At 45.3% G+C, this 17,900-nt stretch overlaps 2 protein-coding genes across 4 annotated transcripts; both read left to right on the top strand.

Annotated features, from left to right (window-relative positions):
• The first annotated feature begins 2,163 nt into the window (after positions 1-2,163).
• synpo2la (synaptopodin 2-like a) lies at positions 2,164-11,587 on the top strand. Of its 3 annotated transcripts, XM_037466428.2 has the most exons (5): positions 2,164-2,552; positions 5,533-5,684; positions 5,777-6,489; positions 7,208-9,692; positions 10,095-11,587. In XM_037466428.2, exons 1-5 carry the CDS (start codon positions 2,451-2,453, stop codon positions 10,096-10,098), a joined length of 3,456 nt encoding a protein of 1,151 aa, XP_037322325.2. In that variant the 5' UTR covers positions 2,164-2,450; the 3' UTR covers positions 10,099-11,587. The 3 variants fall into 3 exon arrangements, with proteins under 3 accessions (XP_037322325.2, XP_037322324.2, XP_062422688.1); XM_037466427.2 differs by having other exon boundaries at positions 7,208-11,587; XM_062566704.1 differs by lacking the exon at positions 2,164-2,552 and adding an exon at positions 5,267-5,378 and having other exon boundaries at positions 7,208-11,587.
• Positions 11,588-13,529: 1,942 nt separating this feature from the next.
• On the top strand, positions 13,530-17,558 carry myoz1a (myozenin 1a). Its single transcript, XM_037466466.2, has 7 exons — positions 13,530-13,593; positions 13,689-13,725; positions 14,932-15,018; positions 15,611-15,798; positions 16,134-16,389; positions 16,517-16,682; positions 16,768-17,558. The coding sequence occupies exons 3-7, from the start codon at positions 14,934-14,936 to the stop codon at positions 16,997-16,999; spliced, it is 927 nt and encodes a 308-aa protein (XP_037322363.2). The 5' UTR covers positions 13,530-13,593; positions 13,689-13,725; positions 14,932-14,933; the 3' UTR covers positions 17,000-17,558.
• Positions 17,559-17,900: the final 342 nt, after the last annotated feature.

Raw genomic sequence — 17,900 nt, 5'->3', positions numbered from 1 at the left:
TAAAGGGCGCCCGGTCCCCGCCAGATTCTACTCCACAAATCTGTCCGTCGAGGTCCTCTCAGGAGAGCAAGGGAACTACAGAGAAGCCATCAGCAGTACAGAAAACGACGGAAGCTCGTCGTGGTATTAAGGGTTCAAAAATGAGGAGAAAATGGAGACAAAGGCGGAAAGAGAAGACCTTTAAAAACAGAGATGGAGGCCCACACCGACTAAGTATCGCTTCACTTAACAGTTCTACCATGGCCACAGGAAAAAACAAAGTCTCCTCCCTTTCCTGAGCTGAAGCCATACAGGCTAGTTATAAAATACAACCCAAACCACATAAGCTCAGTTTAAAATGAGTAAAATATACGGATAAAATATCTTATATCTTTTCCCCAAGAAAGGGACACTAATAAATAAATGAGGCCAATGACTAGTCTGCTTTGAACCACTAGGGGGCGTCGTTGGCATAACCACAGCTACATGTTTCTACAGATCTGTTTAATACGAACAACACTCCATCACGTAAATACAGATCTGATGTGAACTGGATCAGTTCTGTCTCTCAGATCCGATGCCATCTACAGGAAGGGAGGGGGATGTTTTCCGACCCGTGACTGATCTTAGTTTCTATCCTGAGGTCTGGGGACAGCTGCAGGCCGAGGCCCACAAGGCCAGCAGCTACCATTGGTAACCTCCTGCACTATTGATAATAACAGCGTTGCCTTTGGAGCAGGGAGACGATCCAAACTCTTATCAACACGTCTAAAGGCCTGTCGGTGCCACTTCCTCACATTGGACTTTTAGGTTAAGGTCAAACTTACTATTGTTTTTCACAAGCATGGACTTAAAAAACGTTTTAACTACCCAGACTAGGGTTATGACATTTTCCTTTACTCAATAACCATATTTAAACTGCCATGTGGTATGTGGTTATGGGGTAAATTAGTCCAGGCAAGTTTTTCTTTTATCAAAGCAAGACCTCAAGACTGCTGTGGAAACAAAGCCCAGCGATCATTTTAATTCATTTGGAAGGTTTTATGAATTAAAAATAGTCTGAGTGGCTCTGTAAATTAAATTGTGATTGGTTTTATCCACAAAACCTGAATGATTTACTACCAAATGCCTACAAAGAAAATTATTTGGGAGATTTCAGATTCTGCCTTATTTTATTAATAGAATAGAAAGGATTTTCGCCTTGTGTTCCGCTCCACGCTGTTCCCTGAACATGCCCTGGACTTACAAACATCTATTCAGGTTTTCCGATATACGTAAATAATCTCTGGTGATCATGGTGTTGCATAATAGATTAAAAAAAAAAAACATGTATACAATGCAATATCGGGAAAGAGGGAATGACCCTCTAGCATCAGTATCATGTCATTGAGAGCTCAAAGCTGCCACAGCTCCACCCTATTAGTTTGTCACAATCTGATGTTTGTCCAATTGTTGGGGGTACTGTAAATAAATCCATACCTGTCGACATCGAGTGATGTCAATCAAGTCTGATTCTTGTCAGCCAGGTCTACACTTTAGTCTTTCGTGTGAATCCACTTTCTGTGTCGGGTTAATTAAAAGCGAGCCTGTGAGCCCTCCTGCATGTCACAGTATTTGTCTTTCAGTCAACACTAGTGGAATTATGACACATTTCAATGTCACTAAGCGGGCTGTTCATCCAGAACTCGCATAAGCATTTATCCCAAATAGCTCAACGACGACAGCCTCAAATGTCCCCGGGGCTCCAAAGACCAACCAGCGCCGAAGCCCCCCTCGTACTGTGACTCTTATCACGTCGTGTCTCAGACTGGAGGAGATGTCAGAGTCTGCCTTTGAACCCCAACCTGAATGTTCCCAAGGACCTCGATGCTGCGAAGCCATTTGGACGTCCCCGAATGTTAACTTCTCCCCCCCCCCCCCCCCCCGTTCTCTGCAGATGAGCGGGTCGAGAGCAGCGGAGGTGCTGGTGGCGAGCTATTTCTGGAGGGGCTATCAGCGGCCCAACGGCAGAGGGTCTGATTGACAGGACAAGTGTTGCGTAGGGCCCTCCCTCCGCTCGTTTAGGGCAAGCATTCCTCAGTGTAAGCAGAGACAGAGACCCACCCCCCTCCCCCATCATATTTCTTTCTCCCTCTTCCTTGGCTATGATGGTTGGCCCTTTCTGGGTATGGGTGGGCGCACAGACAAGTGTGTGCGTGTGTGTGTGTGTGTGTGTGTGTGTGTTCAGGTGCGAGCATTGGCCTCGGAACTGGATTCAGAGAGGAGTCGGCGTACGGACAAGCGTGGCAGACAAAGAGCAGCTCACAGCTCTCTGAGGGGGCCCTGACAGAGGACAATGGGGCCGACGCACTGAGGGCCCCCCCCCCCCCCCAACCCAGACGAAATATTAGAAGAAAAAAAAACAAAGACGGGCGGAAAATAACCAAGAAAAAGAAGAAAAAGCTGATAAAGGATCCAGAGAGAGCAGAACGATGGTTGCAGAGGAAGCGGTGGTGACGTTGTCCGGGGGGGCGCCGTGGGGCTTTCGTCTCCAGGGAGGAGTGGAACACCAGAAGCCGCTGCAGGTGGCCAAGGTGAGGCAGGTCCCTCTGCAGGTCCGCACGCACAAACTAAGGCCTCTCCGGGCGTTTGCTGGAGTTCCAACGGCTGCGATGCGCTGGGTGGAGATTTTGAGGAGTGGTGAAGCAAGTTAAAAGTGTGCATTGGCCGCCATGCCGGTTGGTTCAAGGGCCTGAACATGAGTCATCATCTCGTTTGAGGGCGCTCTGATCATCGGGCGCACCGATGATTGATTGAGTGAACTTAAACTCAAAGTTCAACCGGGAATATAGCGTGACCTTGTCACGAATCTGCCAAAGGCTGCGGCTCGTATTACTCTGCGTGAATCTCAAAGTTTCAAATTGGAACTTTATTAACAAATAAGTGACTTTGTGCTGCTGTTGTTCTAAGGTTCACATAAGGAGAGCTTATAGATAACCCAACATACACCCATATCTAGGCGTGTGTGCCGAATTCAATGAGCATGTTTCCACTATGCACACTAAGAGACTAAAGAATAGCAGTTCAAAAAAATTAAAATTAACATTGTTCCAGGATTAGAGAACACGTGTGTGAGCAATGCATGTCATGAATGTCTGGATTTGGTTTAGTTCTGGAAATCCGATATAAAATACTAAATTGATACTGCTTCATGAAAATCAGAGACGACTTTTATATCCGCTTGTATAAAGAAGTGCACTGAAATGAAATATTGTGTGAAATATTTAACTTTATAACTCGCACCTCATTTTACTGCCCGAAGCAAATTCTTCATGGAAAAGAATTTGTGTCCCACTTGAGGGACCAGTGAAGTCTTCCAGATTTAAATCTGGAAGACTGTGTCTTTGTTGGTAAAGCAAAGATTTCCATGTAAGGCAAAGCGGAAATATGAAGAATAAAATGATTAATGAGTCTTTAGGTAGTATAATACCTTCCCACTGGAAGAAGAAGCTGATATTGGACAGGAAAAAAAGGGGATAAAGATCCTGCAGAACCTACATTTTCTCACGTTGATCCTTTGCCGTTTGTCAGTTTAATGTCATCACACAATGACATCATCATTAGTTGTACAGTCGCTCACTGCTCACCTGCAAACACATGATACTCACATACATGCACACACACGACACAAACATGGATATCCAAACGTACTTTCAATAACTGTTGACTAAGCAGAACTACTTGTCCATTTGGCTATTTTTGGTAAAGAAGCCGCAGGTCAAAGGGTCGGTAAAGGTGTATGTTTCAGCTCAGAGCTAAAAAATGAACCTCATACACTATTTGTACACATGCATTAATCAGTGCCCTGCTGGTGGTGATGAGGTATACCTTATTGTAAATAGTATGTGTAAACAGGCAAATCAAAGTTTTTTATTCATGACATCTTGCTCACCATTTTCTTCACATATTCCAAAAATTCTTGAATTTGAATATCTTTAACAATTTGATAAAATATTTAGGTAATTCCCCATTGTCCTCACAATATTGAGCTTGTAATTATTGGGCCCTGCTGATCGATTGGTTCAAAAAGCTTTTTCAACAGAGATAATTGCGCAATATTTCATGTAACTTTATGTACATACCGCATCTAAAACGTCTCCTATGTATCATATACCTCATGAAGACCTAAGTCATCGGTTTGTATTTTCCATTATGAACCTCTCTTTATTTCACAAATTTAATTTACAATGAAAGTCTAAAAAATTCTTCATGGCAAAATCTGTTGTTTTGTTTATCAGAGAAAAAAAAACTGAGTAGTAATGCTCCTCCAGACTAAACCTCCCAGTCCACATATTCATAAAACATGGACTTACAGAAAGTCTTTAGTCATTAGAATGATGAAGTGTCACTGACTTATGCAGAATGCGCTGGTATCTGCACTAATTCACCTTTATGAAGGTGGACGACAGCTGGTTCTGTCCGCTCTCCCGAAACAGGACGGTCCTTCACCCCTGAGAGCAGGAAGTTATAATCTCCTCAAGTCTAAACTGTCCCTAACAGGTGTGGCAGTGTGGGTCTGCATGCATGTGTCTGTGTGTTTATTTATGACATTACGTGTATTTTTGTTTCAGTCCATGAGGTGTGCGTGTGTCCATGTTGGAGTATTATAACTGTTATGACTTGAAACCACATGCTAACTGACTGACTGACTGACTGAATGACGTCTTGAGGCCACTTTGAAAAGGCCGCGCTAAATGTGGACGTGGGATTTCATTACAGGCCGACTGGAAAAACTGGAAAGAAAAATGTCTTTGACCAACAAAGGCAACCTTTACTAATCTCTGGATTCTAACATATTATAGTAATTATTACACTGCAATGCCCTCAGAATAATGCATACAATCTGCACTGCAGTCATAGTCTTTGAAATGATTCAAATGTCTGCTTACAATTTATTATGGGACATGTTGGCATGGCATGCATAGACCTGGGGCAATTTAGAGTGGGCATAACGCCATGGTACCGACAGACCTTGTGCACAAATAGCAAAGCACCAAATGAAAATGGCTCCTGGCTGACATTTCGCTGTTTAAGTGTGTACGAGTGCTCCACTTGAGCTGCAATATGTGGCATGTGTCCACAGCAAGATCAGACTGTCAGGACAAAAGCGGCACTCCGTCAGTTACTATCACAAACCGAGACAGCATCGCTTTGTCCGGCTTTAATAAAAATCTGGCAAAGAACAGTGTTGATAATGTAACTTTCGACATGGTCTCAAGGTACTTCAGTCATGAATACTGCATAAATATTAAAGGGAAATGTACATATACTTTTCCATTTCCCTTTCCATTGTCAGTGTTTGGATATAAAAGACACCCATCTCCTGGATTTGCCCTTGAGGCATCAAAACACGCCTTGAGGTATGGCATTGAGGCACTTAAGATACATATGTATGCGTCTCCAGAAGGACTTGACGGTTGTGTTGAACTTGCACCCAAAGACTTTTAAATAGATCTTAAAATCCAAAACGTTTTGATGATACAACCCTGTCCTTGTCTTCCTTTGCCGATGCAGGTGCGCAAACGCAGCAAGGCGTGCAGGGCCGGGCTGCGGGAGGGCGATGAGCTGGTGTCCATCAACGAACAGTCATGTGGAGCGCTATCCCATGCCCAGGCCATGGAGTTCATCGACAGCTCCCCTGGGATACTACACATCAGGGTCAGGAGGTCAGAAGAGAATGTGCCAAGATCCCACCTACCCTAGCAATCCAAATAAACAAAATACCTCCAGTATATCTAAACCTTCCACTTGTTTGCAGGACGCCTGCTGGTTTTCAGTCCGTGGTGCTTGTGACCCGCGCCCCGTCTCCCCGCATAGACAAAGAATACCGCGCTGCCCTGCGTGCCATGTCACCCAACCACCCCCACCACGCACCCGTCCGTGAAGTCCACCGCAGCCACTCCTCCATAACCAGCGGACTGACGTCCCCGCCTGGCAGCGAGGCTTACTACGGCGAAACTGACAGCGACGCGGACGTGGCGGGCTACGAGCGGCAGCGGCGGCAGAAGAGACGCAGCCCCAGCAACTCCAGCCCGGGGAAACCGGCAGGCCGAGCATCGCCTGAGGGCGGAGAGACGTCCGAGATGAGCGGCTATGACAGCGCTCCAGATGCACACGTTTACCCCAGTTTGTTGGATGGACGCGGGGGCGATGGTGGCGGGGGGCTACCGGGGGTGGCACGCCGGGAGGTGATTTACCAGCCCCCTGTATCGGGACTGTGGTCCTCCCAGACGTCCACCGAAACCTCCTCCATAATCTCCTCGGCAGATGACCAGGGGCAACGGGATGCGGGGCAAGAGGAGGACAGTGGCTTTCTCGAGCCATCCCACGTGCCCCTGGTATCTCCTGAGAGGGCGAAGGAGGCCATGATGCTGGGCTCCCGCAGCCAGCTGGTGCCCATGGTGGGTCCTGTGAATAAACCCCTCGACGAGGAGCTCACAACAACCTACAAGGAAAAGGCCAAACAAGCCAGTAAGTACAGCTGAGGAAGCCGTACATCCCATAATGTATATGTCTGTGTATTTTTATTCAACCTTTACTTGGCCAAGCTAATTGTGCCTTGAAATATTGAAACCACTGTGTCAAACATTGCTTCACTGCTTTTGGGTATGAAATTGCAAAGTGGGGATTTTCCTTATAGCCCTCTCTCTTTCTCTCTCTCTCTCTCAATAACAACACTAGACACGGCCTTAAATAAATGTATAAATGTACCCTAGTAAATCCACCTTGCCATCATTTAGAGCCTGTTCAACATACATTGTCCTACTAAGGGAGCCTGTCCTAGACACATCCTAGAATACCCTTCATGTGGCACTGCATAATACAGAAACAGAATGTTAATCTGCTTAGGACCATAACAGGTTAAGTAGTAGGTTGCTCCCCCCAGTCACCTACGTCGCACAACTTTCCACAAGCTTGTAGATATTCCGAGTTAAGTTAGATGTCAGGGTACGTAAGACTTATAATGTGCGAACGTATTCTTCCCGCCAGCTAATGTGCAAAGCTGAAAGCCTGCCTGGAATTTCCCCCAGAGGTGCCCCTGTTATGAGATGAATGTCTGTTGAAAGCATGGCGGTCAGTCTAGGCTTAGATGCTCATATCAGAGTTAGTTTTTTCTGACCTCACTGCACTACTTTTTTTAAGCTATCGTGTAACTGTTCCTAATGGCTGCGCCCTTCCTACCCTGCAGAACTGAACCGAGGGGATACCGCGCAAGACAAGAATGTAAAGGAGGCCAAAAGCAAGTGTCGAACAATTGCATCCCTACTGACCGATGCTCCCAATCCTCACTCCAAAGGGGTGCTGATGTTCAAGAAGAGGCGGCAGCGCTCCAAGAAGTACACTCTCACCAGTTTCGGTAGTGTGGATGAAGATAGTTGTCAGGACTCCCAAGAAGAGGATGGGGTGTTCCCCGGCAGCGAATCAGAGTTTGATGAGGACGGCTTCTCTGCAGTTCCCGATCCAACTTGGGATACTGACTACTTGAATGTGCTTGAGAAGAGGGCAACTGCAGGCACAGAAGGCCGTGGGGATGGGGCGGAGAATGCTCCAAGCCCAGGTTTGAGTGACACCACAGGCAAAGGTGCCCAGTTGTTTGAGCAGCAGAGAAAGAGGGCTGCTGAGCATGCCAAGAAAGTTGAGGCGGCACAACCTCCAACTCCTGCACAGTCTCAGACCCAGATGTACCAGTTGCAACCAGAGATGCAGCCAAACCTCCAACCTCAACAGATGGTACCATCTGGTCATATGGCAAGACAGCAAGAGCCTTGCCCAGTCGCAGCCTATGGAATGTCTAATGGGTCCTTTCCTGCAGTCAACAGCAGCATGATGATGTCAACTCCACCTGAGGCACCCAAACCAGTTACTGCCTCGGTGACTGTTCTCACCATACCTGCACCACCAGCAGAGACACCATTACCAGAACTACCTTCTAGTAATGTTCTCAACAGAACGGCGCGTCCTTTCACTCCTGGCTTCATCAGTCTTCGGTCCGCCACAGCGCCTGTAGCGTTCAGACCTCCCGTGACAAAGACGAGCCAGCGTCCTGCCTCAGCAGCCGTTGTGCAATCGCGATTCTCCACTGGCGCTGAATTAACCATGAATGCTACACCATCAGCATCACAGCCACCCCCTGGTCCTCTGTCAGTGTTCTCCCCACCGTCCTTTGCACCACATGGTCACTTTGCCCAGACACCAGATGCTCCTTTTGCTTATCACCCCGCAGCCGTCTCTAACGCCATCGAGAAAATGCAGTCATCACCACAAATGACTGCGGCTCATCAGCCGTCATTTGCAGCTGGGCCTAAAGTGTCCGCGGCTCTACAAGCACCAATGGCTCCAGCCCCAGCTCTTCCTGTATCTGAAATTCTTCGTTCACCCGAACAATATGCTCAAGCGCCACCACCTCCAGTTGCTCAGTCACACCCACCTCAGTTTTTGATGGCCCCTGTAGCTGCAGTATCAGTAGTCTCTCAGCCAGAAGCTGTGGCACCGACCCCTGTTCCTGGTCAAACAGGTCGCACCGGAATCCTAACTGACGCTCGAAGACGAGGTGGAAAACCCAAACCCATGTTCAATGTGCCAGAAGTCAAGAAGAACTCCCCAAATCCAGAATTGTTGTGTATGGTACAGAATCTAGATGACCGGTCTACCCGACACAAATATGGCCAGCCACCCCCGGAAGCTATCTATGATGATGTAGAGGAGGAGAGGAGTGTTGAGGCGGGCATGGGAAGGGCCCCTCCTCCAGTGGCCCCCAAACCTCGGGTCATCCACGACACCCCACAGTTTCTTCAAGCAGGGGGTAAGGGCGCTGAGCTGTTTGCCCGCAGACAGAGCCGTATGGGTATGTACGTGGTGGACACCCCACTCGAGACGCCTTACCAGCAGGAAGTGACCTCACACGGTTTAGCCACAGCGCTCGACTCCTCCCCCAATCCATCATATCCATCTCAGTGGAAATACTCCCCAAACGTCCGTGCTCCTCCGCCCATTGGGTACAATCCACTCCTGGCCCCCTCCATCCCTACCGGGCCTCAGAGGAATACAGGGAAGCCGGACAGCATGGGTAGAGGAGGCCCCCAGAGGGAGGGCATCAAAGCTCTGGATGCCATGAGCACGCAGCCCTACCAGCTCAACTCCGCCATGTTTAACTACGGGGGCAGCGCAGCTAATCTATCAGCCATGCCTTCCTACCAGGGCCAGAGGCGGCAGGGTGACTACACGACAACAATGGTGGGCAGTTCATTGACCTCACCAAGGCAGATTCCGGTCAAAACCGCCCGTGTCTTCGAGGTCAAGCGGTTCTCCACACCCACACCCATGTCTGCTCCCACGCTTGCGACGAAAGTCATTGCACCCCGGTCGGCGACGACGCTTGGAGAACGTTTGAGCGATTCTAGAGTGATCTCTCCACCTCCTGCTTATTTTACTCCAGCGCCGGCTCCTTTCTTCAAACCGGCGCCAGTCAGCGCCTGGAATCCAGCCTCACCTCCCGCCCAACCGCCGGGGCCGCCCGGCCTCCCAAAATTCTCGGCCACCCCTATTCCACCCCCTGCACCCCCCGGAGTCCCTACGCCGTACACCCCAGTGTCGTACACCAGTGGGCTCCACTCAGCCAAGCAGTTCCAGAGCGCTCCTGAACTCAGTATCATCGCCTCTTTGCCCCCACTCAAGTATGACCCAGTTCAGGCACCTAAACCACGTTTTGTTGCCACCAAGGGAGGTGTTCAGGCCCGTGTCTGGAGGCCAGGGGCAATTTAAAGAACAGAAAATCAGTCACTACCACCCTTGGGCGTCTTCATGTAGGATTCTTTCAGTACTGATTTTTCATTCAAAAATGGAAGGAAATGCATTGGTTCCAGTTTCTCAAATTTGACAATGATTTTGCTTTTCTCTTAATTCTTATACTATTATTATTATTATTGTTGATTAAACATCTTTGGGTTTGGGTGGGGTTTAGGCTTTTAGAAATTGGGTTGGGCACTTCTCAAACGAATTCATCAATTAATAAAAATGTGCACATACAACATGCACATAAATGGCCCTACATTGATTTATTCAACCTTCAATTTCAGCTGAACACAAAAGGAAATGAAGTACCATAAGGTGATGACGAGGTGTCACAACGTCAATAATGGTAAGACACCATAAATATCTATAATTGCTGTTTAAAATACTACTTATCACATTTGTTTTGCTGTTGTACCATTCACTCACATCTCAGTAATGGCACTATATAGAGTATACAGCCACATACTGCATGCTGTATAGTCTACCATGCGCCTGTCCTGGGGGAGGTTTGTGTAAGGCTTCTGGAAATCTCTTTCCATTAAATTAGCAGAAACACCATCTAAACAGAGCCTGTACTGAAATATGCTTTGATACTTGAAACGTCTGAAAGATGTTGAAAATGAATAGTTGTGGTTCGGATTATGTGACTAAATCCCGGAAGAAATACTGTATGTTGTAGTCGGTGAACAGGTGGAGGATCATAATGCAAAATAGCATTTTTTCTTTCAACATTAAATTATGTTATTCAACACTTGTCCTATTTACTAAGTGATGTGCACAAAATGCCTTTTTCCCCACTTCTGTTTGTAGAATGGTCAAGAATAAAATGAAGATGGCGTAGTCTCCTTATCCAAGGGGTTTAAATGATATAATATTATCATAATAATATTAATATTGTAAAATGTTTATAACACCTTTACTCACTTTGGAACTAATTGTGTGCTCTTGGAAGTGTCAGCCAGAGAGAAAAATGTAATCTCATTCAACAAGTGTCCGAACTGTCAAAGAATCAACACTTGTCACTGGATGTCGGCAGGAAAACCAAATTCTCAGTGTTATCTTTGCAGAAATGTATATTGTTAACTTTTATTAAAACAATTAACACAGATGAAGGAACGTGCAATTGGTTTTGTGTAACCATGATATTTTTTCAGAGGTGATAAGAGGGGAAGTTGATTGATTGAAAGGCACCAGAATTCATAAAAAGGTTTAAGAAACAAGAGTGGCTGTGCAGGGAAGATGTAGCCGGTATTTAAACCAAATGGGTCAAAGCTGACCGTTAGGCTAATCGGAGATAGAGTTGAATTGAATGAAATTCCACAGCCTGAAGGAGTTAAGAAGGGACGCACAGGAAAGTTTGGTACCTTAAGTTTGTTGGTAAAGCTGTAGCTGATGGGAAGAAGCATATAAGTCTGGCTTGTGTCTCTCCAATGGTCATGTTTGCTGTTGAAACGTAAGAACTAACATGTAATGGCTATATACCTTGAGAGATCAGGTATGTTAATGAAAACGAATGTCGTTTTCAATTGTGGAATTCTTGGGGAGATATTTCTGCTATTTTTTACAACTTTGAAAATATAATTCCCCTTTTTGTTTTTTTTTGTGGTATAATGGCAACAAGAAATCTCGCGTATGTCACGTTGAGGTGTATGATATGATAAATATATGTTGAATGTAGTCTGACGAAGTGTGAAAATGTTTCTTAATGCTGAGTAGACGTTTATACTGACTAGGAGGCAAAGCTTTTTGAGAGGAATAAAATTAGGTTTGAAAGCTCTCCAGTTGTCTGACATGTCTGATTTTACACTGCCCCCTGTTGCTGATTGTGTGACCCTGCTCTTTTATTGTTAATGTTGAGGACATACAGTCAATGACATCAGAGACAACAACTTACTGATATTAGTTTTAGTACAAAAAAAGAGACACAAACACTCAAAGGGTAAAATGCTTTACAGGACAACACACCCAGCCACACACACACAATAAGTACATCATTACCACAGCATGGCCTCCATTCAGTTTAGATGGTCAATATAAAAAAAGATAAGTCATTTTAAGCTGAGAGACATCTGGCTAAAGATCTGATTTTACAAAGTAAGATTGCTGTTGCTCGTTAAGCAGAGTTTACTTCAGCATGTTATGTCCCAGCTCCATTGGGTGTCTAATGTAGGAAACTGGACAGGTTTGTGTGACTAGTTCATTCAGTTAATTCCATAACACCAAAAATTTAACAGAATAAAACGGAAATGTATGTTGTTGTAATGTAATGTCGTTGCCTCAAAATGCAAAATGCATTATTTCACTTTCACTGATATAAGTATGTTGCCGATTAGATAATATGATGATAAAAAAAAAAGGAATCAGGACCAGACCTCCACTCAGTTCATCACCTTTATGTCAGGGCATTGAACAGTCAGTCCCAGTCTGTTCTAGTCCCCCGAGTAGGTGGTTGAGTCGTAGGTTCATGTGTCTGCTCAGAATAAGGAACATTTCAGGACCTCATCCAGGAGTGTCACAGCGATGTGGTAAGGTAGTAAGAGAGATTCTCCTGTCAGCTGATCACCACCAAGCGACATAATGTTCTCACTTTTAACCTTGCAGTTTCTCTACATACACATCGAAGCACGCAAGTATCACTTACAAATCTCTTTAATTCTAAGAACAGATTTGATCAAAGTCAAAGTCTTTGTGTTGACTCTTTAGTGTGTTAAAAGTCACTTCCCCATCCTGGGACACGTGTGTTTAAAATATTTGCGCCTGAATAGCGGTGTGGAGTCCTCTGTGCAGTCAGAAGGGCTTTGTGCTGCCAGCTCCACAGTTAAACAGGGCCTATGAATAGAGCTGTTAATATCCAAAACACAAGAGTCAGGAGGGACCTGGACATTCAAGTTTTACAGGTCACTCCTGGAATTAACAATGTGGTCTTAATTGAACTGAGCATGTATTATTTAAACTCAGCTTGTGTACGATGCATCAAATCCTTTTATCATTTCAATTTCAGAACTAGTGCGGTGCGATCATTTATCAGATGATCTAATTCCTCGCGATTCACACTTGAACAAGAAATTAGTGTTAAAAATAGATAAATATAAGTTAAACATTTATTGTAAACAAAACCTCTGAGGCTGAACAATTGCTCCTATGCCTTGCTTTGAAATTGACCACTTTCCTGTTTACAATACAAAACTAAATAGTCTTAAATTTTAAATTTGTTTACTTTTGTCAACAACAAAGCTCTCACAAATACTACAATGCTTTACAGCACAATAAAATGTACACATAGCAGTTGTATATATATATATAAATGGTAAATGGAGTGCTGAGGAACTTGAAGTGAAGACTTCAGTATATCCAAAACAAAACACTCACACTGTGAAACTCACCCTGGCCTGGCCTTATTACATTATACACACACTTAAACTCGCACTGTGCACTTGCACCGTCCTTTGAGGTTACCTTATAGCCAACTTCTGTTCCCCTCGTTCCTTGCTGCTAAATATAGGCGTCTGAACCATCTGCGAGAATGATTTTGTTCCCTTAATATCTCCATCAGCACTTCAGCGAGCCAAGAAGTGCCCCCCCCCCCGCCCCACCCCTCCCACCTTCCCTCGCCTCCAACCCCCTCAATCCCTATTCATACTCCTAACCTCCCCCTCCTCTTCCTCCTCCTCCTCCTCCTGTCTTGATTCCAACACTGGTGCTGCCCCCCCCCCCCGCCCTGTGGAGGATCATCTGTCTGTGTGGAGAGTGGGTTTTTGTGCTTCCAGGGACCTGGCTGAAGCTGTACGTATAGGTTCAGAGGCACTGAGGGACTTGTAAACTTGTGATCCATATCACCAGCATTGCGGGTCTCCTCTTCTCTGCTTTGGTCACTTTAGGTCCGTCTCTCCTCCCAGGATTACAACGAGAAACCCGGTGAGTGGATCCTGCATCCCATCGGTGTGCTTATTTCTACTTAAAGCAGCTGGGGGGGGGGGAATTCTGGCGACAACAGAAGTGGTGAGAGGCAAGCGATAATGATGTTCCCCATCATTATCATCCGCTTTACCAAGGGGCTGTGGAATGGAACGGGGCCATCGAAAGCCTCCTGGAACAGATTATTACTTTTGTTTTTCACGAGAAGGTTTTGGATTCCACCTCCTATTTTGAGAGAGATTCCTTTCGCGGACTTTTAGACTTTCTCGGTCTTAAAAGCACCAAAGGAAAGGGGGAATGTGCTGACCGTCCTGTTTTATACAGCGTTACCAAACACTGATGGGGGGGGGGGGGGGGGTTATTGGTAAAGCTGACCTCAAGGAGTCCCAAAGCCTGTAATGATGTCCAAACAAAACCTCACTCGATAACATCCACGACATCTCCAGATCCACCTGCTGCTTTAAGAGATATTCAAAGCTGCACCTGTTATCCCGAGGTGTGTATTGTCTCCTTAAAGCTGCAGTCAAACCCGTTTGGTAGTTAAATGACGCCATTTCACGTCACTAAAATGTCTTGGCTGGTGATGTCTTTTAAAAATAGCTGCGGGGGGGGGGGGGGGGGGAGGGGGGTTAAGTTACAGTCAGTAGATGTGATGGGATGTTTTGCCACTTAAAGAAACGGTTGAAAGCTGAAGGTGGCGATATGCATAAAGGCGGATACAGAGGGATGAGGTAATGAGCAGAAACACATCTCAGACTGATAAGGCGCCGTGGGTCGGGAAGGGAAACGTTGACTTGTTTTGCTGACCGACATCCCGAAGAATCATCGCTCCCACTTGGCCCGCCTTCATGTTCCCATGCAGGCTGCAAATTGTGGGAATACGATCGCCTGCTACTTTATGATTCAGAGGCCTTCGACATAACAGCAGCGGAATGGCGAGAGAAAGAGTTGAACTTGAACTTTCAGCCCCCTTCTGCTTGCGTTGACTCTGTCTCTGTACACAAGCGGCCCCTAAACACAACTGAATCTGTTTCATTTTGGAATAGAGAATTATTCATGTCAACTTTAGAATTCAGCTACAAATGTCTGTTTAACTTTGCTTTAGTCTCTTGAGAGAAACAGGTTTATTTCTGTCACTGATGAATGGGTTCAGTTTCAAATAATGTTTCAATAATAATAATAATTTTTTCTTTTCTGAACCTCCAGTCATGCCTGTGGGAAGACCTGCCACCACGGCCAAGCGGACAAAGCTCTCCAAGATCATAACCGATTTATCACACATCGCTCAGGATGGTACGGCTGGCATGAAGGTCCATGAGTGGGAAAATGACATTTTATAGACACAAAACATATCAGTAAATGTATGATAGGGGATAGATAACACAGGTGGGAACTTGTCTTCTGGGAAATATGGAGTTATACTTTCGGTACAAAATGTACATGATTCTAGGTTGACTTTAGTTAAAATAAATGATGTATTTTTCAGGGTGCATATTTACCACTAAATGTAAGGTGTAAAAACAAGGTAAAAAAAAACCTTAAACATTTGTTATCCCACCGATTCAATTCATTTTATTTTGTATAGCCCAAAATCGCAAATTACAAATTAGCCTCAGAGGGCTTTACAGTCTGTGCACATGCAACACACTCTGTCCCGAAACCCTCACATCGGCACACGAAAACTCCCCAAAAAATGAAAAAACCCTTCCATGGGGAAAAAAGGGAAGACTGTCAGAGGAGGGATCCCTCTCCCCGGGATGGACAGACTGCAAAGGATGTCATGTGTACAGAGTAAACAACGTAGCATCTGTTATCTCACCACAGAGACCACTGGACTAATGAGTAACATTTAGTTTCCACATCTGTTGGTGTGTCCCTTAACCAGAGTACGAGTCGGAGCCAGAGGCTTCGGAGTTTGACCTGGGTACAAAGATCAGGACTCCCAAAGACATCATGCTGGAGGAGCTTTCCCTGATGAAGAACAGAGGCTCCAAGATGTTCAGGATGAGGCAGAAGAGAGTGGAGAGGTTCATCTACGAGAACAACCCCGACATCTTCTGCAGTGAGACGATGGTGAGCGCGCAGTTCATCCAGATGTTCCCAAAGAAACTCCATCCTATCGCGATCCTTAATGTGTCTTAATCTAACGTACTAAAGATGCTGTAAACGTGTGAAGCTCCTGGAACAAGGACATTCAAACACATAGGAGGAGAAGTTCTCATCATTTTGAAACTTTAATACCCTCTATGATTATTAAAACATGTGTGAGAAGACAAATTTGGAGATAATCCGGTCAAATAAACTGATTTTTCAGAAAGAAGTTTCAGGAAATTAAACATTGTGGATCAGCACTCATAAAGAAATGTGTTGTCATGAGATTAATTATATCGATATCGGGTTTCTTTCAGGACAACCTCCAGAAGTTTGTCCCCTCTCTGGGAGCCCAGATGGGAGGTGACATGATAAATGTTGGTGGGCATTTCGTCAGCAAACAGGTTGGACTGCAGCATTTCGGAGGGGTAGGTGCCGGGGGAGGGGCCCCCGTGCCTCCTCCGAAGCCTGGGAGCAAAAGTGCGGGAGCGGGAGATGCAGGAGGACTGGGTGCGGGCGACCATGGCAACGGTGAACAGGGAGAAGGAGCTAGTGAGTGGACCCCACTGAAAGGTTGGTAGCGTTTCTTTTTGCTTTTTAAAAATTTTTTTTTAGAAGATTTCATTTTTCCGTCCATTCATTTTAAAGCACAGTGCACTACTGAAGTGTAATTCTCTAGCCGTGAACGTTCTCTGCGTAGGAGGTGGAAGTGATGACGCCTCCAGGAAGCTGCTTCTCATGAAGACATACAAGTCGCCCTGGGAGAAGGCCATGAAGGGCGATGAAACACTCATCGCCACCATGAAAGGAGGAATGCCTGATTTCAGCGACAAAAACGATGCGCTGAAGTACAAATGCTTCAACAGGTACTTCCCTCGAGGCCAGACGTGGCACCGGAGGCGCTTTGTGAGACACATCGGCTCTAATAACCCTCTCACCTTGTCCCGCTAGGTCTGCCATGCCCTACGGTGGCTTCGACAAGGCCAGCCAGTTCATGAAATTCCAGATGCCAAATAGCGAGGGCAAAGAGGAGCCTGAACCTGCTGTGGTGTACCAACACGACATCGGCTGCCGGCCTTCCTTTAACCGCACTCCTATTGGCTGGGTGTGCAGCGGTGAGCCCGGCACCATCAATATGGAAACAGAAGCTGTGGCCTATGATGGAGAGACTGACGAGCTGTGAAGAAAATACCCAGAATGTCATTACACACACTGTGCACACGCATGCATACACACAAACACACACACACACATGCGGTAGATGAGCTTAGAGTTAACTGTTCTGTTGATAAATTTGAATTTCTGGATAACTGAAAGCGTAGAAGAAATGAGGACATGTTCTTGTGTTGTCAGGTTGGGAAACGAGCAGTTAGATGCTGATGGGGGACGAAAACATCAAAAAGTTTTGTTCAAGAGTTGAGTCCAAACACGGAACTTGTCAGAAAAGTCAATGAGGAAAGAATGAATCAAGTATGAGGGATACATTTATGCAATGTTACAGTTGGGACAATGTCTTGATGTCAAACTGTTACCGCATTTATTTTCTAGTGCATTTTTGCTGTTAATATTCTGTTTATTTGTTCAGTAAAAAAAAAAAACTACAAGCCTGTCTGATTCATTATGCATGCAAAGAGTCAGTTACTAATCCATTAACTTACTGTGAAAACACAGTTTCTAAACCATAAGCCCTTTCAAACTGTAACAGTCATCTTGTTAAGTGATTAAACTGTCAAGGGAAATCACTTTGGGTGTGTGAATATCCTTACCAATTTCATTCCCGTTGTTCAAATTAATGGATGTTTAATGAGGTATGAACATTTACAGGTTGTAAGTGTCTAGCTATTAGCCAGCTCTTTTATTATATCTGGGTATGACGTTATATTACACGTTATATATATCCATATATAAATACATATATATATATATTTCTTTTAAAGAAATTATGCATAAATAAATATTTTTTACTACACTATTGTGATTGGTTATAGCAACCATATGGAAGCACTCCATCAAGTAGCAGCCATACATGTAAATTTACACCAGATTAATATATAACGTTATATACCTATGGTCGTCCCTGCCTG

Source organism: Pungitius pungitius, chromosome 13 (assembly GCF_949316345.1).
Source record: "Pungitius pungitius chromosome 13, fPunPun2.1, whole genome shotgun sequence".
In the NCBI taxonomy this organism is placed as follows: Eukaryota; Metazoa; Chordata; class Actinopteri; order Perciformes; family Gasterosteidae; genus Pungitius; species Pungitius pungitius.
The sequence above is the reverse complement of the archived record's forward strand: the minus strand, read 5'-3'. Positions and strand labels throughout refer to the sequence as shown.

Excerpts from the sequence above, each read along its gene's own strand:
- synpo2la (XM_037466427.2), top strand. The coding sequence starts at position 2,451 with ATGGTTGCAGAGGAAGCGGTGGTGACGTTGTCCGGGGGGGCGCCGTGG. Across the intron at positions 2,553-5,532 it reads AGCCGCTGCAGGTGGCCAAG|GTGCGCAAACGCAGCAAGGC; the intron begins GTGAGGCAGGTC and ends TTGCCGATGCAG. Across the intron at positions 6,490-7,207 it reads GGAAAAGGCCAAACAAGCCA|AACTGAACCGAGGGGATACC; the intron begins GTAAGTACAGCT and ends CCTACCCTGCAG.
- myoz1a (XM_037466466.2), top strand. The coding sequence starts at position 14,934 with ATGCCTGTGGGAAGACCTGCCACCACGGCCAAGCGGACAAAGCTCTCC. Across the intron at positions 16,390-16,516 it reads TGAGTGGACCCCACTGAAAG|GAGGTGGAAGTGATGACGCC; the intron begins GTTGGTAGCGTT and ends TTCTCTGCGTAG. Across the intron at positions 16,683-16,767 it reads AAGTACAAATGCTTCAACAG|GTCTGCCATGCCCTACGGTG; the intron begins GTACTTCCCTCG and ends TTGTCCCGCTAG.